Source organism: Epargyreus clarus, unplaced genomic scaffold (genome assembly GCF_041222505.1).
Source record: "Epargyreus clarus isolate Ecla_fem2 unplaced genomic scaffold, WU_Ecla_fem_2.2 ptg000009l, whole genome shotgun sequence".
NCBI classification, from domain to species: domain Eukaryota; kingdom Metazoa; phylum Arthropoda; class Insecta; order Lepidoptera; family Hesperiidae; genus Epargyreus; species Epargyreus clarus.
In genome coordinates, this window is record NW_027332217.1 from 1,635,048 (window position 1) to 1,656,370 (window position 21,323).

General features: G+C 36.6%; 2 protein-coding genes across 3 annotated transcripts; both read left to right on the forward strand.

The window, feature by feature from the left end:
- The first annotated feature begins 112 nt into the window (after nucleotides 1–112).
- Nucleotides 113–12,508, forward strand: LOC140744736 (uncharacterized). 2 transcript variants are annotated; one of them, XM_073076377.1, is made up of 14 exons: nucleotides 113–577; nucleotides 1,154–1,408; nucleotides 2,019–2,147; nucleotides 2,837–2,953; nucleotides 3,328–3,478; nucleotides 4,885–5,077; nucleotides 5,742–5,890; nucleotides 6,396–6,522; nucleotides 7,324–7,468; nucleotides 8,390–8,482; nucleotides 8,638–8,673; nucleotides 8,996–9,080; nucleotides 9,338–11,471; nucleotides 12,301–12,508. In XM_073076377.1, exons 1-14 carry the CDS (start codon nucleotides 224–226, stop codon nucleotides 12,434–12,436), a joined length of 4,104 nt encoding a protein of 1,367 aa, XP_072932478.1. In that variant the 5' UTR covers nucleotides 113–223; the 3' UTR covers nucleotides 12,437–12,508. The 2 variants fall into 2 exon arrangements, with proteins under 2 accessions (XP_072932478.1, XP_072932479.1); XM_073076378.1 differs by lacking the exon at nucleotides 12,301–12,508 and adding an exon at nucleotides 11,725–12,258.
- A 522-nt stretch (nucleotides 12,509–13,030) lies between these two features.
- On the forward strand, nucleotides 13,031–20,963 carry Slu7 (Pre-mRNA-splicing factor Slu7). Its single transcript, XM_073076379.1, has 12 exons — nucleotides 13,031–13,336; nucleotides 13,848–14,002; nucleotides 14,429–14,521; nucleotides 14,877–15,066; nucleotides 15,296–15,378; nucleotides 15,856–16,001; nucleotides 16,704–16,887; nucleotides 17,955–18,100; nucleotides 18,435–18,540; nucleotides 18,678–18,783; nucleotides 19,583–19,758; nucleotides 20,757–20,963. Exons 1-12 carry the CDS (start codon nucleotides 13,168–13,170, stop codon nucleotides 20,928–20,930), a joined length of 1,728 nt encoding a protein of 575 aa, XP_072932480.1. The 5' UTR covers nucleotides 13,031–13,167; the 3' UTR covers nucleotides 20,931–20,963.
- Nucleotides 20,964–21,323: the final 360 nt, after the last annotated feature.

Here is a 21,323-nt window from a genome sequence, read left to right on the forward strand (position 1 = left end):
ATAATATTAGTGATGTCCGTACAAAAGATCTGACCGTGTATATTAAAATCCTTTGACACTATTCACATTAGAAAACAAAACTTACCTCTATGACATTGTAGTGACGTCACGCATGACATTCATTCAAAAATTCAAACGAAGACAGTAGAGCCGTTGATGTTTATTATCGTCGTGTTTTGTAATTTTCTAAATGTTTTAGCTTTTAGTTTTATGTAGTTTTAAAATGTATGAACAACGTTTTTCTGACAATGATGTGTCGAGGCGCGACGTGCCTTCGTTTATTGAGCCGAGGCCCCCGTTGATTTCAAACCCTTTTATGAGACCTAAGCCGCAGAAAGGTACGAACTTATTGGAGTTATTTGAAGAGGATTCGGATTGTGAGGAGCCTGAGTTGGTGCAGGTGTACTTGAGGTTGAAGCCGTGTAATACACCAAGCAATTTGTACGAAGTGCGGTCGGAGCGCTGCCTCATAACTTCGTTGGACACTACCACAGCTGGCCACGGACGGCGCACACAACACAATGTATCAAAAATGTACACATTCTCCCATATCTTCGGGCCTGAAACGAACCAGAAAGTAAGTGGATCTTTTTGAAATAAATTATGTTAATATTTAAGAAATTAAAGTTAAAGTTACAACTAATGAAACAAGTTTTAAATCGTCTGATATTAAATTTCTTTAAAAGAAAGGTCTATAAACTAAATTGGTACAGGAGTTTTAACGATGTGATTGTTATTTTGCTAGAATTTTGAAAATAGATTTGTGCCCTGTTACTCCTACATTACATTGCATGTTTTTTTTTTATACATATTATAGGAGTAGCAGACGAGCATGCAGTCCACCTTATGTTAAGTGGCTACCGCCGCCCATGGACATCTGTAATCAACCCCAGATAGGATTAGATATTCCTACCTAAGGTCAGCCACAGATGCGCTGCTACCCCTGAGGACTAAGCTGGAACGCCTCGGCAAAGTCTTTCTCCCTTACCACACCCTTCAAACCGGAACACAGCAGCTCCTAACATTGCTATTATTAGGTAGAAATAGGTGTAGCAGTGGTGCCAAAGGTAGAAATAGGTGTGGCGGTGGTGTCGAAAATAATATTGTTAATAACAGTCATAACTAAATCTTGATACATCATATATATTTTCAGGAAATATTTGAACATGTTGTAAAAGACAATCTAAGGAAACTACCAGATGGTCACAACTTCACACTGCTGACATATGGAGCATCAGGCTCCGGGAAGACATATACCCTGATGGGGACGGTAGCGTCGCCGGGGCTGGTCCCCAGGTCCCTAGAGTATGTGTTCAGGGTGGTAGATGCTGCCCAGCAGCCGCAGTATAAGCCATCCGAAGGTGGTGCTGATAAGCTGAACTATGCTGAACAGGATTATGAGTTGCAGGTAAAAATTAATAATTTGGTTAGCTCAAAATATTATAAAACACAAGAACAATGTACAGTAGAATCCGTTTACTATGACTCCGTATATATTGACAAACCGCTTATTATGACGTAATTACACAGCGAAGTTTGGTTTTCATATAAAATTATTTGTAAAAAAATTGGATATAATGACTTCCCTTACACTGTGTGACACTGTGACATGTCGCTTATTATGACCTATTGTCGAAAAATGATGTCCGGTTTGAATAACCGATATGACAACATATTTTTTACATCTTCGGTAATGTTTGTTGATCTTTGTGGTCACGAAACCTTAAATTAGGCTAGATTGTAATTTATATAAAGTACCTATTACTCACTCGGTACTTTATACAAACAAAAAAAATCTCAAAATAATTAGAGAAAAATCCTATTTTAGTGAATAATCGAAATAAACACACCTTTAAATTGATGTAGAGTGTGAGATGTGCAAGTATGTTATATTTTAGCATTACCTACATCTGAAACCTGAATAATCCTGAATACATACACTGTTATCTCTCCATTATATATCAAATATCTCTATATGTATCTTAAAATTTTATTTAAATTATTAATTTCTGTTACAGTGGGTCAAAAGGCTACGACACGTTTCTGCGCCGTTACGAGAAAAATACCGGCGTATGAGTGCTCGACTGTGTGGGGATATGACCGCCAGTACTATTGACCTTTCAAACAGGACAAGATATTATGTTTGGGTAAGTGTAACTGACAAGCTACATATTCCTGATATTATTATTATTTTTCTTATAATATAGGAGTAGCAGATGAGCATGCAGTCCACCTGATGGTAAGTGGCTACTGCCGCCCATGGACATCTGTAATCAACCCCAGATAGGATTAGATATTCCTACCTGAAGTCGGCCACAGATGCGCCGCTACCCTTGAGGACTAAGCTGGAACGCCTCGGAAAAGTATGTCTCCCTTACCACACCCTTCAAAACGGTACACAGCAGCGCCTAACACTGCTATTAGGCAGAAATAGGTGTGGCGGTGGTGCCGCCGGAGTCGAATCACAAAGGGTTCTACCACCTCCAATGGTAATTCAAACAACAAATAGCTGCAAGCAGTGATAGTCTATATGTAAAATACTCTGCCTTTCATGCCATTCAAGTAGTTGCTGCTGTGTTCTGGATTGATGGGTGTGGTAAGGGAGACATACTTTTCCAAGGCATTCCAGCTTAGTCCTCAGTGGTAGTGGCACATCTATGGCCAGGTAAGAATATTGAATCCTATCTGGAGTTGATTACAGATGTTCATGGGCAGAAGTAGCCACTGCATGCCAGTCTGTTACTCCTAAAATAATAATAGTATCTAAAATTAACCTGCTTACAACAATATTTATCTTACTATTGGTATTTTTAAATATTTTTCATCAATATTGCAGGTCTCCTTTGTGGAAATATACAATGAAGCCATATATGACTTACTGGCTCCCGGTGACAGAAGAACTGCTTCTAAGCTCCTCATTCGAGAAGACTCCAACGGAAATGTATATGTGAAGGTACTTCACTTTTAATTAAGTCTCCGTTACTTCATGACTAATAAAATCCTCATGTACGAAGCATACATTCTTATGAATGATGTACCCTAAACATTTTTACAGTAAAAAGTAGCCACTCTCACATCTAATGAGTTCTTTGTTTTCATGTAAAAGTACTACAAAAATCAGTAATTTCCAAGATTAGCACACACAAAAGATACATACAATATTCAGAAATTACTATATTTTGATGTCCTGTAAACAAACAATGCGCGAAACTCTTCCTTGGCAGGTGGGTAAAAACAGTTTATAAAGAGAATCTTATAGTCATAAAGAGAAACTTACGAAGTATATAAATAAATATATATATAATATCTTATTTGTATTTATATCAGGGTGCCACTCAAGCTTTCGTGCGTACCGGCGAGGAGGCGTACGACGTGATGGTGGCGGGGAAGCATAATCTGCAAGTGGCTGCCACTGGGGTCCATGCACAGTCTTCGAGATCCCATTGCATATTCACCATAACTATGTTGACTCATACTGGTTAGTAAATTTAGATAATAGAGAACAGTACTCTAATATTTTGTATATAATACTAATAGGTAATAGGATTACTGGATGAAAGGGAATATCTTGACCATATCTTGGCATTCTTTACAGGACCCATTTTACTGTAGCCCTTTAAACTAAGTTTAATCTATATTGCCCTTTGTCGAAGTTTTGGGTTCTACCGAAATTTATTTTGTCAAAACTACTATTTTTTCACGTAAGTCTTTCTTAAGTCCTACTTAAAACAAACATTTTTGTGCATGTATGTTTGCATGTAAGTCTCATTCTTTGGGATGGCCTACAGCACAAAAGCTTGAGGCATTGTAAAATATGAGGTGTTGGATTAGTCTAATTATTATTATTGTTATTGGAGTTTACTCCTTAAGAAACGATTTGAGTTATAAGGCCCGGTACGGAAATTTTATGAGGAGTAAAATCAAGTGTAACACGAAAAGTTGAGGCGTAACGTAGAAAGAGACAAACATATATCTGTAGGATTGAACGTGTAAAAGAATGAGATGGAATACATTACACAGCGTATCTCATTCTCGGGGTCTCCTCTTTGCGCGATACTTCGTAGTCTCACAGTCTCACTGTATAGTTCACTACCTCCAGTCTGAGAGTTGAATGTGTGCGTATGTTTGTACGTGTGTGTTGCGCGCCTGCGTATTACGATAATTACAGTATTTAAGAATGATAATAAAATTTCAACGGGAACAGAAATCAATCATCCTAAAATTGGATTTGTATAAATTGAACACAATTATTATTATTATTATTTATATTATTTTGTAACATACTTTACGTAATACGCATTATTGAAGTAATATAAATAATCCGAATAATTACAGATTACGTAATACGCATTATTGAAGTAATATAAATAATCCGAATAATTACAGATATATGTTTGTTTCTCTTATCATTTTAGCAGATGCGTTCATTTACCGTTTGTTTCTATTCGATATATATCATAATTATCGTTCGTAAGGAGTAAACTCCAATCGTGCGTCGTAGCTGACACACACACACTTTTTTTTTTTAACTCCTATTGTCCTGCAATCTGCCTTTCAAGGCATTTAGCTGGAGGTTATGTGGTTTCTAGTAGGCATGCATGGTTTACGCCCAGTGGCGCACCCATTTATAAGTATATCCTTGGAGGTAATTTCTAAGAAGGGAGAAGGTCCTGGGGAGCTCTCCTTTTGATGCGCTTAAAGGTGTCTAATTATGACAAAGGCTATATTTTTAAGCAGTTGGGCCTTTTGTTTTTATTGACGTCAATCTGTCTCACTGCTGGCCAAGTTATATTAGTAGACTTTACATACCTTTGAGAACTACAACTTTTTTTTAAATCTCAGATATGCATTTGTGTTTATGATATTGTGTAATTGTTTCCCCAGATGAAGGTGTAAGAATATCATGTGTCCGTCTATGTGACCTGGCGGGGTGTGAGCGCGCGCGTCGTACTCGCAACACGGGTGCCAGGATGCAAGAGTCCCGAGCTATCAACTCCTCGCTGCATGTACTCGAGCGATGCTTGCATACTTTGCGACGGAAGCAACGGGCTACTAAGACAGCTCTGGTGCCTTACAGGTAGGAAACATATCATAGTGGCTTGCATGTAGGACTATCACCTACCTTCATACTTATTGGTGGAGCCTTTTAACCATCTATAAGTTACTAAAGCACCTTTACTTTATTAATTTATATTTCGGAACTGGTGGTTCTTTATCGCTCATCGTAATCTTCTGTGGGCTTCAGTGGTCATTATTACAACACAGGAATTACTTCGATTATAATTAACTTAGATTAAGTTAAACTTAGATAGGTATAAGTAGCTCGAGGAACGCGTGATAATTTTAGTGTCCGCAACGGCCGACCGCCTTGCTCGCAAGTCTTGCTCGCAAGCCCGGTCGGTTCCACACCGGCGCATTCCAACACTTAACTTTATCAAGTACCACTAGATGGCGCTAGCGCTCCGGAAGCGCCTCAGTACCGCCATTTCCGACATATACGTATATGCTCTGTACATAATGGAAAACAAAGTCTGTGACTTACAAGGAAGCTAACAGAAAACAGGGGATATACCTGACGCCGATCACAGATGCATTGTCACTTCTGAGGTCTAAAATAATAGGTGCGGCAGTTGCCTGGTGAACCATGTCTTTCAAATGTTTTGTTTATTGATCAAAAACTGGCCAATCGTAATTACATAATATGTTACATGTATTATTAGATCTGTATTATGTTGTAACAGGGAATCAAAGCTGACCCGACTGTTGGGTGCGGGGCTATCAGGCGCTCGTGGGGAAGCAGTGAGCATGGTAGTGACTCTTAACCCAGCACCGGAGTATGCGCACGAAACTCGTCACGTGCTACAGTTGGCCGCAGTCGCTAAGGATATACGTGAGTAACGTTGGTAGGGTGGTAGGGAGTTAAGGGGGACTTCCGAGGATTACGACCGGCGGCGCCTTGAAATGCCTGCCTATAAGAATAACACTAAAGGGCATAAAAAGTTTTTGTACATCTGTCGTTCCTTCTTTCTACCTGTATGTCTGTCTATATATTTCTTCAAGATTTAAACGACTGCACCATGTGAACCATGTTGATTATCATAAAATACTTAAAATAATAATAAAAGATTTTTGTGGCATTATTTATATATTTTGTTTTTAGTGTATGGATTACTGATCAATATAAATTAGTATGATTTTGAAATAACCTTTAAAATAAATATAATAAAAACCCATAAAAAATTGCTGCATATTTTGATCGATTTTCTCCCGATTACAAAATTAAAAATAATAACTGAATTTTTTAGATACCCCCCCATAACCGACATAAACGATAAACGCATAACAATTCACTTATTCATGGATGGATGATAATCCAAATATTGTTAATTGTACAGAAATCAACAACACGATATCAGACTATGCGAGTACTTTAGAGACTTCTCAAGATTCGACGCTGGGCGGCGCTGTCGACGTCATGAAACTGCGCGCGGAGAACGAACGACTACACTTTGAGTTGGTCCAGTGAGTATGCTGATCTTTATAATAATTCTTAGAGGATTAGTTCCATAAATTAATAGGTGGTGGACTTGTTTTTTTTTGTTACGCGTGGGAAATCTTCAAAAGGTACCCGACGACGCAGGAGCGACGCCGGGTTATGTGGGATTTTTAACGTGGACCTAAAGAGATACCACGGTTTCATCCATTTCTCGCTTTAAGCACTTCTGCGTATCGTAAGGATGCCAGCTGACTTACATAAAGGCAACCCATAGATGGCAACACCTCTGTAAACGTTTTCAGATATAATGGATATTTCAGATATATATATTTTATACGGAATTGGTCGCAAACGTCCATGGACAGCTACAATCACTTATCATGAGATGGACTGCATGCCGTTTTAAGTGGTAAAGCAAAGTATGTAATCGAAAATTTAATCGCTTTTTACCCGATTGCGGAGGGTAATGTTTTCAGCGTATGTATGTACGAGTATGTCTCATCCTAAATCAAATCAAATCATTTTTTTTTTAATTCAAAATAGGTTCTTTACAGAGCACTTTTTGAATGTCAATACAACTACCACCACTTCACAAGGTGTTACGTTATGGAGAAGAAGCGCTAAGCACGCCTTATAGTTCAAAAGACGTGTTATATGTGGTGGAGTTGGATTCGTCTTAATTGGGAGTGACATCGGCTATATTTTTATGGGTTTAGGTTTTTGTTTCCACAATAATTCCATGATCAAACCATATGATTGTAACGCGATGTACAATCATATATTATGATATACTAGAGAATCCTTGTAAAACATGTATATTGATACAGATCACAAGCGCGCAACAAACAGCTCTGTGCATCGATGGAAGAGCGACAGGCCGCCGCCGCGGACATGATGCGGGAGGTGGTGGAGGAAGCGAAACAGATCACGAAGCAGTACTACGAGACACAACTGACGGCACTCAGGACTGAGGTGGGTGGTGTGAACTGTGCCGTTGTTGTTGTGCTGTTATATTGATGATAAAACAACTTGGGACTGATCAATGACAAAAGTATTAGTTCATTAACAAAATGTCAAAGTGTAGCATATCTTGCTGAACAAGCTTCTTTTTTTAGATAAATGTAAAGCAAGGTACTGGAGTTAATGCTTTATGAATTACATGTAAAAATGATGGCATTTAAAAAGAAAAAAGAGTTTCTTACCATCCGGTAAGAAACTCTCCTTCCCTTCTCAGTAGAGGTCGCGTTCCGATCCGGTAGTAGTTTAGGAAAATATTGTAACTGACAATTTGTAAGTGCCGCCGTTGGCCTATACAAATTAAATATATTTCATTTCATTTTATTTCATTCCGTATCTATAGGGTGGCAGTACTCACAAAATGCCACGGGCCCTCAGCCGACGGGAACCCTGCCCAAAGGTTGCGAGTTCAGAAGTGACCAGATAAAAACATAATCAGCGATAATTAAATTCTTTTGAACCTTAAAAATAGGTCGCCAGGACTAAAGAACCACTAAACTAGGTATTTGTGAGCGAAAATCTCTTAGAATTTACTTGAGGTGCTGCTATGATATATTTACGCCACTGGGTGTAAAGACCATGTTTGAGTTTGTATTTTGAGTACTTGAATCAATTGTATCTTCAGCTATATTTTGAAGGCTCCAGCCTTACAAAGAATCTTCAAATTTAATTCCTAGCGCAGATGCACGCACGCACACACATACAAACATAACCTCCAGCCCTCGAGCTTGAGTATTAAGTAGGAGTAGCTATTTAAACAATTATTAAGACATATCAAAAAGATCTCTGCTACATTGGTATTTTTGCAATAAATTATACTTATATGAATATAAAGTGTACAGAAAAAATATATTATCATGTATATAATTTTTCCAGATGGAAGAAATGGCTGAAGAATACGAGGGCAGACTGAATAGTGTGGTACTGCCACCAACAGTCGAAACGTCTTCGCAATCACTCCAAAAAAAGGTAATATTAATTTGTCACTGCAAATATACCATTTAAAAAATAGCAATACTGCGAATAACAAAATGTAAATTATTTAGACTTCATGTTTTAAATGAACTATTTAAGTGTTTCATTACTATTCACTAAATAACTTCTAACTATTTTATTATTTTCAGATTACGGAGCTCATGACAGAAATCGCAATTTTGGAGGTACAATGCAAATATTTTTAAACTATAGATAGTTATAAGTATAACATTTATGTATTTTACTTAATCACACGATTGGTGGAGTGGTAACCTTACCAGACATCAGTGGGTTTTGGATTTGATGCTTGGTTAGATATTTTTCTCAAAAAATCTTTTTCAAATGTCTATTTGTATCTGGGTCCTGTATCCATGTCATCTTAGTGTGTTTCCATAGGACTCATAACGCAAAAATAGAAATTGTCAATTTTTTTATCTTTAGTATGTGAAATTTTGATGGATACAGTGATAATGTGTATATTATTACGTTATATATTATTAATTATAGGAAAAGTTGAGTGCTGAGAGACTCGCAAGAGCCAGAGCGGAGGAGGAAGTGCAGCATCTAAGAGCCTGTATTGAAGAAAGAGATGGTAAACTATTGAACTATTGTTCATTTACATATAAATTTTCCTTACACTATTAGTGTTTGATGACTGAATTTATTTGAAATATTAAGGATATAGCTTATTAAGTTACAGTCAGTTACAACTCCAACGTCATAAAATAATTATATAAATTGTTATCGGAAAAAAATATATGCAAAAAAAGCAAAAAATGCACAAGATATTTTTTTAAACAATTCTTCATAAATTCATAATAATTCATAATAAACATATTTTATTTCTAGAAAATGCAGCTACTAGTAATGAAGAAGTAATGTCGCTAACAGACAGTGACAATGATAGCAGCGATGTAGAGGACGATCCTTGTAACGAAAGCCTAGAACCGACATTTAAGAAGGAAGATATAAACAGATCCCGTTTGATTCGACAAAGCCTGCTAGAGCAACCTAGCGTGCACAACGAAAGCATCGATTCATCTGACAAATCAGAGGACAGCGTTCTAGAAACGTCCACAGATACGATTAAAGATAATAAAACCAACAGTCTTGATGATTCTTACGCAACTGGCAACGAAAGTGACTTAAAGAAGGTTGATCAAACAGACTGTGATATTAAACGCTTGACACAAACTGAAAGCTTAGATAAATCTGACGACGTTTCTTTAATAAAAGATACAACTTTGGACAAAGTAGAAGATAAAACAAGTTATTTTGACGATGGAATGGAAATCGGCGCCAATATACTTAAAAATGTAACTATAGATAATAAGAAATGTTACTTTGATGATGAAATAGAAGTGAAATCTAACGAATTTAAGAACGATACGAGTTTTAAAAGCGTTTGTCGCGGTACGTACTTTGTTTCTGAACCAAAAGTCCAGAATGTGAGTGCAGTTAAAGACTTTGATAATACAATCCCGACTATTGATGATATTGAAGTTAGAAAAACTATGGATATAAAGAACAATAGCAATGCACTCTACGAGACTATTACGCAAGACAATGATGTACCAGAAAAGATTGAAACTTATGATATCAAGAAATCTATAACCACACAAGAAAGTATGGATGTAATGGATTGTGATACAGAAATTGTTTCTGAAGAAAGTAAAGAAGTTGATGATGATAAGTGGGAAATACCACGTAAGGCGTCGGAAACGCTAGTCAGTAAAATTATAAGCTCACTGCAATCCACAACAAACAGTAATAGTTCGTTGGCGCAATTCGAACAACTAGAAAAAGCCACGAGAGACTGTCAAAGCGTTGGTAAAGAAGAAGCTGATGAATTCTGTAACATCAATATTCTAAAAGAGAAACGTAACTATTTTGATGACATTACAAAGGAGAAAACGGAAGAATCGAAAACTTTGGAAAGAAAAACTTATTTCGATAACATAAGCGTCAATTTAAATAAAGTTGCCGATAAGAGATTAACTGAGATTCGCTCTGATATTAAAACTGACGATGATTTAAGGTCGCCGTCCATTGTTAAAGAAGATGTTACAAATGATTTTGAACCAAGTACAATAAAGAAACTACTTGGAGAAAGTATAACGCGTCATCCAGACGTGACGTCAACAACTCAACAAGTGTCAGATCATAATATAAAGAAGATATTAAACAAAAAATGTGATTCCATCGACGTGTTTGATTCTCCACAAATACCTGCGGTAGCGGCAACATTTGATAAAAATATGGAAAAATTAAATGAGCCTATTGAAAACATTGTATTAGAAAACAAAGTTAAGCCCAAAAATGTTAAGATACCAGCTATAAAAATTGAACAATCATCACTGGAAAAAGATTTTGATAAAGAGGAACACAATGAACCAAATCATTCATTTGGAAATAATTTACCTTTGAAAGATGAAAAGCAGGCAACATCTATCAAACAGGAAGATACTGTAGCACCCAACATTAACCAGAGTAACACATCAAGTTATAAAAGCGATAATACAATAGAGGAATTCGAAAATATTTACAAAGATATAACAGCACCTCGAGCTACCGAATTCGACTTACTAGTTTCCCAAGAGGTAACCGAATCAAACAATGAGACTGTACCCGAACCACCAGACACTTCACAAGACAAAACAAAGTATAACCTACGTGATCGGTCCCTTAAATTGGATAAAAGCAAAACAAACGAAGATGACAATACAAAAACGAAAACTACGAAACGAAATCTAAGGTTACGCAGACGTAAGAATATGACGGATGAAGAACGTAATGAAGTGGATGAAATGGAAAGAGATGAAAAATTAAAAGACATTGTGAACCTCCAAAGTGAGTTCTCTGATGTCACTATTGATGTGCCCGCGAAAGAGAAAGAAGTAAGAGATATACCGTCCCCGGAGAAAGTGGAAATGGAAGAGAATATGCCGCCCATGATGGGAATACAAAGTTGTCCGTCTAAAAGGTAACTATTAACATAAACCATTTTCTAATTAAAACTATCCTTGTAGTAAATTAATTTTAAAAGAGAAAGACATCGTTCATAAAGTCACATGTACTTCAATGTTTAATTCCTAGTGATAGACACGTAAGTTTTTGGACGGCGTTTGAACCGAATATTCAGTTTGCGTGTATACGCACTCGAACAAAATATATAACAAATTCCATTAATATTGTATTAATAAGAAGTTAATGTTTTTACCGTTTCTTTTTTATAGGTAAACCTAACGGTAAGGCAGGCAGGCTACCTCATATAATGTAGTCACCGTCGCCTATGGACATTTATGGAGTCGTCAATACATCACTGACATGGAAGGAAAGCTTTTTTGCAATCCTTTTTTTATATTGCATTTCTATTTTATATCTATATTTAATTACGTTTTTATTTTTTCAACGATAATTTTACAATATCTTCATGAAAAAGCTTGGCACCGAGAATGGTAGCTCTCTTATTATCCAGATTAAAGTAATGTAAAATATTGCTTAATGCCTATATGATAAGTTATGTTGTGTTTGCAATAAAGCTATAAATGGTATAGACCGCGTAAAACTGCTAATACGTTCTGAATATAGAGATGAATCGCCTCGCCATAGTAAATTGTATAACTACACCTGCTCGCATCAACTTCAGAGCGGACTAGCAATTTGGCGCGAACTATACACATCACATAAACTTTATGTCTATATTTTTCTTTAGATATATGTGTATTTCTGCTTATATTATGATGATATTCAGTCGTGTATTTCTTATTTTGTACAACAATAATTTTATTTATATTTATTTTACATCCCAGCGTGACCCGCAGCCGTCGAAAGCTATTTACACCCCGCGCAGAACCATTCGACGAAAGCTTGCAAGGCAACAGCGGAGAGAGGGTATGTGTACCGCGACCATCCTACCACCGCCCGCGAGCTCGTCGCAAGTTGTAAATAAGACATGATGACGTGAAGTTTATGCTGATTATAGTTATATTTTGTATCCAATAAAGAATATCTAATGAATTTGTTTTTTTTTTATAAACTGTGATGTACGTAAAAAAGAGGGTAGTAAATATTCTTGAGTTGTATAAAAATGTATGTTATCTTTCATACATTTCCTATCATTAAAATTTTATAAGGAGACTTGAGGCTCCTGCACACCTAATAATCCTTATTATTACAGTTAAAAGATAAAAATGAGGCATGGTTTTTATCAACCTTAAAATTGGCTCTGCATTTTATTGTTGTCATAAAATATATTCATCTACTAGCTGACCCGGCAAACGTTGTGTTGCCATATAAATAAAAAAATGTTAAGGGTGAGCCCTTATCACTTAGGGGTATGAAACATAGATAGTAGCCGATTCTCAGACCTATTCGGTGAAAATAAAGCCGTTTCGGAGGAGTACGGTAACTAACATTGTTTATATATAAAGAATATTATTCACCTTTCCTCACATTGTCAATAATCTGTTCGTTGTCTATGGTATCACGATATTTTTAAATTTTAGTCTGTGGTCAATGACCCAATATGACGTACTGTCAATGTCAAATTATTTTACGTCATTCTTGTAAATCGCAAAACGTATTTGTGTTCAGAATCTGACTGTATTTAATAAGTTAAATGTAAATATTATGACGGTTTCCTTTTATTAAATCCCATTGAGAGTTTAACAAGCAATATGGCTGTAAACGTGCGGGCATCGGTGTCGCAAATATTGCGAAACAAAGATGATATTGGAGAGGAGGAAGATGAACCCAAAAAGAAGTCCAGGGAAGACTGGCGTAAGGCTAAGGAGTTGGAGGAGGCGAGAAAAGCTGGTACAGCACCCGCTGCTGTCGATGAAACTGGTATGATGTGCATTACTTACTATAATTTATGGGACATAGTAGTCAAACTTATACCTACATAACTACTTTAGTTGATGCTTAATATTAGGCATGATATAATCTTTTAAGGAAATAGGACGTAAATGTTATTTATATGTAACATATAAGAAGTAGCACATCATATTCATTTGCACTATATAGTTTTTATAATCAATAAATTCGAAACAAACTTCATAACTACAGAACAAAGAATGTAGGTACTTTTTGCCTTCTATACACATACACAAGGACATGGTCACAGCCAATAGAGTTAGCCTCATAGCCTATTTAAATTATCAAACATAACAAAAACACACATTTCAATCATATGGTCTCTCCTGCTGGTATTGTACCATCCATAGATTGCAAGTCATAACCTACAAATGTATAGTTTTTAACTATATGTACTGAAACAAATATTTTTGCATACAGTTAAGTAGTTAACATAAAACATTACTATTTTGATTAATACCCTATTGTTTTATTTTTGTAGGAAAGGACATAAATCCCCACATCCCTCAGTACATTTCGTCAGCACCATGGTACTATGGTACAAGTGGTCCGACACTCAAACATCAGCGGCCACAAGAAGACAGAGAGGCTCAGTTCACTAAACTCGACACATATTATAATAAGGGAGTTGACTCAGTAAGTACTTTCAAATATTATTAGAGTGGTTTATTAAACACTACCTGTGGCTTCCTCCGTTTTTTATTCAATCATAATAAAATATAGCCTATAGCACTCCTGAATAGTGTAGCTTTCTGATTGTAAAAGAATTTTCATGATTGGTTCAGTATTTCCGAAGATTAGCTTACAAACAAATAAACAATCAAAGCAACAAACTTTGCTATAATGTTAGTGTAGATAAGATACTTTGTATCAATAATAGATGTGTATGTTGTAATTACATAGAATAAATGATCTGTAGTAATTACCAGAAATAGCTAAATTCTAGCCTCTAGAAATTTGTTGATTGTGGTACTCAATTTTTGTATCATCCAATCCTTGTCTTATATACAGATTTGTCATATTATATTGACTTTTGTATAAACAAATGTTTTCTCATTTCAGTCAAAGGTAGTAACAAAATTCAGAAAAGGTTCATGTGAGAACTGTGGAGCTATGACACATAAAAAGAAGGATTGCTTAGAGAGACCCAGAAAGGTAAGATATTGCTTTATTTTGGTGTTAAAAAGTCAGTCAACAATAATAATAGTTTTAAGAATAGTAGTTATATATGATTTTTAATTTTCTTTTTCCAAATTTACTTAAAATAGCAGCCTGTCTTGGATTAATATTGCATCAATCTTGTTAGAAAAAAAATATTATATCAACATTTTTGTATTGTTTGCATGCATACTTAGGTAACGATACATCTTTTATTGGCTTCTGGTAATCATATTCTTTATGCAGTTGGTGGCTGAGATCCATGTGTGACAGTAACCACTAACCTTCAGGTGGCATGCAAGCTTGTTGGCCAACTTTCAACCGTTAAAAAAATACCTCTTACTATTTACAGATAGGTGCAAAGTACACAAATGTGGGCATAGCACCAGATGAGTTCAGTCAGCCGAACCTCAACCTCAGCTATGACGGCAAGAGGGACAGGTGGAACGGCTACAACCCTGAGCAGCACAAGGCTATCATCGAGGAGTACCAGAAAGTGGAGGAAGCTAAGAGGGAACTCAGAGCTAAGAAGTTGGATCAAGGTAAAATAACATTCCTTGTATAAGTTAATTTTAAAGTAAAAAAAAAGTAAAGTAAAATTTAAGGCTGCAACTGAAATAGAAATTATTTTAAATTTACAAAAACAATCCCAAGTTTAAGATTTTGATTTTCAAAGAGTATAGTATCTAAAGAGTGGAGTAAAGAGTTTGAATCTTCTATTGAAATTTTTATGTTGAAAAAATCTATATCTTGATTATATAATAATTGCAGATCCTGATGCCAAAGATGATGATGAAATTGCTGAAGAAGATGAGGACAAATATGTGGATGAAGTTGATATGCCGGGTACTAAGGTATAGTTTTGTGTTCCAATGGAATTGAGGCCTTTCAAACTACGATACTGCCATACCGTTATTTGTTTCTTAACATTTTTTTTATAATATAGGAGTAGCAGATGAGATCTGTAATCAACCCCAGATAGGATTAGATATTCCTACCTGAGGTCGGCCACAGATGCGCCGCTACTCCTGAGGACTAAGCTGGAATGCCTCGGAAAAGTCTGTCTCCCTTACCACACCCTTCAAAACGGAACACAGCAGCGCCTAACACTGCTGTTATTAGGTAGAAATAGGTGTGGCGGTGGTGCCGCCGGAGTCGAACCACAAAGGGTTGTACCACCTTCAAAATAAGCAGTAACATGTTATTGTAAAGTCTTAACTGAACTTAGAATAGCCTCTTTTTAGAAACTGTTTTGTATATAACTTAAAAAAAAACAGCTGAAATTGACTCAATAATTAAAATGTTAATATTCTCTTCCTTTGAATTTACAGGTGGACTCAAAACAACGTATTACAGTGCGAAATCTGCGTATTCGTGAAGACACAGCCAAATACCTGCGGAATCTTGATCCGAATTCAGCATACTATGACCCCAAGACTCGTTCAATGAGAGACAATCCCAACCCAGAAGTAGCTGAGTAAGTAGTATTAAAAAATATACATTCCGAAAGTGTATAATTTGCTTTTAAAAATATGTTAATTTGTGGAAGATAGGATTGGTGTGTGTTATACAATTTTCACACATATACCTCTGATCGATTTGAAACTTTGCACAAACCTTCCTTTGGATGTTCAAAGACAACCTAAAGGGATTTTTGGCGCATACCAATAGTTTCCGAGAAATTAAATTTTGAAAATTGGTTTTTTGACCTTCAATTGAGTTGTAATTTTGCACAGGCCTTGTTTTTGCTATTTTGAGATGATCTAAGGATTTTTGGCGATTTACTGAAATTAATGAAGTGCACCCCACTGTTCTTTTGTAAATCACGCCGAACATAAGTACACAATTCGTATTTTATTTAAGTTTAACAACAATATAAATTTAAACAAAAAACAATTTAACACTATTTAAAATAAAATAAAACTAATACAATTAACACTAAAATTTTATAAATATATAATACTTAAATGAGCCAAATCGCTACCCGTGGAAGTGTACTCAAGATACTAGCAGCATTACCTCGCTGAAGTACACATACATTTTGTTGTTTTAATTTGATTGATTGATTCTCCTTCCTTTCCCCCACATCGCAGTACACACACTTTTTTACTATTCTCTTATCAACGTCAGTGACGTGACTACACGGACCGAACGAACTAAGTACCCGCTCACTCCCCAGATCGGAGTACCTCGGCGAGAACTTCGCCCGCTTCTCCGGGGACACGCGTGCCCACGCGGCCGCCGCGGTGTTCGCCTGGGACGCTCGCGCTCGCGGACTGGACGTGCACCTGTTAGCCGAGCCCACTAAGCTACAGCTGTTGCAACGGCAGTATGATGAGAAGAAGGAGCAGTTTAAGACGCAGGTGAGTGCCGCTGAAGATGTTGTTTCTCACTGCTTGTGAGTACGGAAAAGTAATTGTGTAGGATGCAAAGGGGGTTGAAGTTAGAATAGCTCGGTCGGGAAATCGGGCGCCTTAAAACGCGTCCGATTGTTTATTTTTGTCCCTGTAGTCTCGGGACTAGACTACGGTATCCCCTGTCGTGAGAGGCGACTAAATGGGGCTTCCGGGATTGTGGACGGCAAGAGTGGGAGCTCGAACCGCCCGGCCAGCAACCCCGGGATGGACGGCGGTGTGTGGTCGCATAACGTCGACGCACCAGACTGTGTGGCGAGCGTCAAGCTCACCTGGGCGGAGCCCGACGGGGCAACACTAAAAGAGTTAGTCGAGCCCACTATGATGAGAAGAAGGAGCAGTTTAAGACGCAGGTGGGTGGTGGTTAGTTGCTACTATTTAACGGTTGTTTGTAGTGGTGAGGATGAGGTACTAGAATGTATATACAACTTCGAGACGCAGGAGTTGATTGAGAAGCAAGTTCTGATGCTGGTGGAGATAATGTTTTCGTGTATGTCCCATCACAACAGTACAATGAGGAGTTGTTTTAGACGCAATCGGATGATGAGTCATTTATAGCATTTTTTGTGGAGTCATAGAGTTAATCTCGCGTCGCCTACCTTTACAAGCCTGAGAAGTAATATTGTAAGATGAACGTCAGCGAGTGGTAGGTTGCCAATCATCCCCTTCTTCTGCTTTTGAAGGATGAGAAGGAGCTATTCAAGATACAGATGGTAGGTGCTGTTGACGATGTGCACTGATGGAGTGATATGATGAGTTTGAAGTGTATGAAAAAAAATAATGTATCTTCAACTACATACACAGTGTTGACTTTGATTGTTTCACAATGATATTTTTCTTATCCAATCCAACATTCTTACATTCAAACATTTTTACACTTTGGTACTATTTGACAAAATACTCGCAACTTCTGCAAAATAACTCAAAAAGTTATTTTAAGTCTAAGCTAATAATCATTATATTCTATTGAATCGCAAAGTATTTTTAAAAGACCATTCCGTAATTATTACCCTCAGGTAAAACAAGCGGTCCTAGAGAAGTATGGCGGTGAAGAGCACCTGAAAGTGCCGCCCCGGGAGCTGCTACTCGCACAGACTGAGGTCTTCACTCGCTACAACCGCGACGGAACTTTAGTACAAGGGCCAGAGAAACAACTCGCTAAGTATGAACAATGCAGTAATTCTAGAATATATTGATTAAAGACGAAAATTGCTTAAGGACGACTGAGAGACTAAAAATTTATCTGTTTTGAATAGTTTACTCACTCCAAAATATTATAATAGATTTTTTACCATCAGATATAATTTATATAGAACAAACATTATGCAAAAGAGCCAGCTACAATTAGCCAGAGATCTCTCCCCATAACTTGAGAAAGGCAGGATTATACTTCAACATATGCTATTGGTTTTTTTGGTGTAAATTTTCGAATGGGTACACGGTGACATGGAGGGCCGTCCAATCTATAACTTTAATAAATCATGTTATATTTTCAGGAGTAAATATGAAGAAGATGTGCTGATAAACAACCACACGTCAGTGTGGGGATCATATTGGAAAGATGGGCAATGGGGATTCAAGTGCTGCCACTCTTTTATAAAGGTATTTGAATTATTTCACTTTAATGAAAATTTAAAAACTCTCATATCTATAGACAAAGCTTATTTATCCAAGAAAAAAAATAGGTAAATATGATTACTATTTTTCTGTATATATTTAATTAAAATCATCTCTTTCAGATGTCATATTGTGTTGGCGAGGCTGGTAAATCGGTGGTAATGGAAGTACCAGAACAGACTGGAAAACATACCGCACCGAGTGAAGTTACTGAAAAGAAAGAAAAAGGTATAAAATTTTAAATACATACATTTTACAATGTACATATCTTTAACAATTTTATGGGTATTATATTTCACCTAATGATAAGTGGTTGTAAAAATCCAATAATATGTTGACTCTGACTTCAAATAGAATAGAAATCCTACCTGAAGTTATCCTATAAACATACCTTGACAGTCAATAGAGCACTTAATCATAAGTAAATCTTCTATACCATACTTTCAGTTCAGAAAACAGCAGTCTAACTGCTATAAGCTAGAAACAGATGTAACTAAACTCTGTGTTTGTGTACGTGTGTGTGCGTGTGCGTACATGTCGCTGCTTCAATTCAACAATATCACATATCAAAATAACACTTTTTTTTACAGGAGAGCTAATTAAAAAAAGTACTTTTTTTCCTTTATAAAATTAATGTATAACACAGTTTAGTTTTCGAGATGTGGCACTATTGTACAAAAGAGACGTGCTTTCAGCTCGTTTGTCGACGCGCAACTAACAATATAATAGTTTAGACTTTAAATTATATTTCGCGCGTTGAAAACGAAAATTCAGAAGTAACAGATCCGTGGGTTTTGTATCTCAGAATGCAAAATCAATGGGAGTATTGGCAGTCTACACTTGTCAGATGTTGCTAGGATGTCACCCGAGGAGGATGGTGTTTATGGTGTCTAGGATGTTTTCAGAGATGATGAAACATTGATAAACACTGTTTATAAACAGTTTATAAACAAATGTTGCCTAATGAATACAAGGCTTTAGTGTTAACCAATATACTTTTATATACAGTCAATAATTTTATTTCCAGCTAAATCGGACAAGTCTTCGTCGTCGTCAAGTTCGGACAGCAGTTCGTCTGACTCGGAGCCCGACAGTCGCTCCAAGACGGAGAGAACTAGCAAGAAGAAGAACAAGAAAAAAGCCAAGAAGAAGAAAAAGAAGGAACTAAAGAAGGAGAAGAAACTAGAAGATAAGCTGAAGAAGGTAATATTCTACTAATTTATTTCTAACTAGCTGTGACTCGCGGTTTCACCCGCGTTAATAAGAAATCTAACAATATCATAAACAAAAAAAATCGTCAAGACTAGATGGTCTTTGTAATTTGCCTCCCGGGGCCGAATTTAATTTCAAGGTCTTCCTTTATAATATACACGTAAAATAAAACATAAACCCTATTTTTGCCCCGGCGGTAGAACCCTTTGTGGTTTGACTCCGGCGACACCTCTGCCACACCTATTTCTGCCTAATAACAGCAGTGATAAACACTGCTATGTTTTGGTTTGACGGGTGTGGTATAGGAGACATACTTTTCCGAAGCGTTCCAGCTTAGTCCTCAGGGGCAGCGGCGTAACTGTGGCCGACCTCAAGTAGGAATATCTAATCCTATCTGGGGTTGATTACAGGTGTCCGTGGGCGGCAGTAGCCACTTACCATCAGGTGGTCTGCATGCTCGTCTACTACTCCTATATTATAAAAAAAAAACCTGTTTATGTGGAGTAGAGAAAAATGTATAATTTGGTTATAAAGTAATTGATGTATGAAAAAGCGATCATATCACACAAAAAAGGCAGCTACATAGTCTGCCTATTATAAAAAAAGCATATCTACCTTTCGGCAAGAATTCTAAGTATTTTTAAAATAATCCTGCCCAAATTAATGTTAAGTTTTAAGATTTATTGATCAAAGATTAAAAAATATTTTGGCATTACATTATTATTTTAATAGACAATCTTATATATAAAATTCTCGTGTCACAATGATAGTTACCGTCCTCCTCCGAAACGGCTTTACCGATTTTCACCAAATTTTATATGCATATGCATATTCATATGATAAGGGTTGTTCACACAAAACATTTTTTTATTTATATGGCAACACAACGTTTGCCAGGTCAGCTAGTAGATTTGTAAATTTATATTTGCTAAAAAACAAGAATAAATTAACTCTGGGCTATTCTATATTCTATTCATTTTGTCCATCAGGCCCTTGAAATGGAAGAAAGGCAACAGAAGCATGCGGAGTACCTCTTGTCAGTGGACGAGAGGAAGCGGCCTTACAACAGCATGGTGCAGGTCCAAGCGCCCACGGAGGAGGAGCTGGAGGCCTACAAGATGAAGAAGCGACGAGAGGAAGACCCCATGAGCCAGTTCTTGTGAATTGTGAATAAATAAATATAAGTTTATGAGTAATGTGTGTTTTATTGGGGAAAATAATCCGTAATAGACGTATTGTTCCATTGGCTGGTTATTTGGGACAATTGGATACATGTTAGACAAATAGATCCTAGGTGCATGTTTAAGCACATATTCATTCCGAGGCTAAAGAATACAGTATGAGTTAACAGATAAAAATATTAGTAAATTGATTACTACAAGAAGTCTAAGTCCTAAGTCTTTTTCAAAACTCAAAACGTGTGTTTACAACATAGAGTATTATTATATACAGGGTAGTTTACAAGTAAAAGCACACACTTATATCACAGAATATCAATTCTGATTATCATCGGGTCTTGATCATTACATCGGCCTATGATAGTCGATCTTTATCTT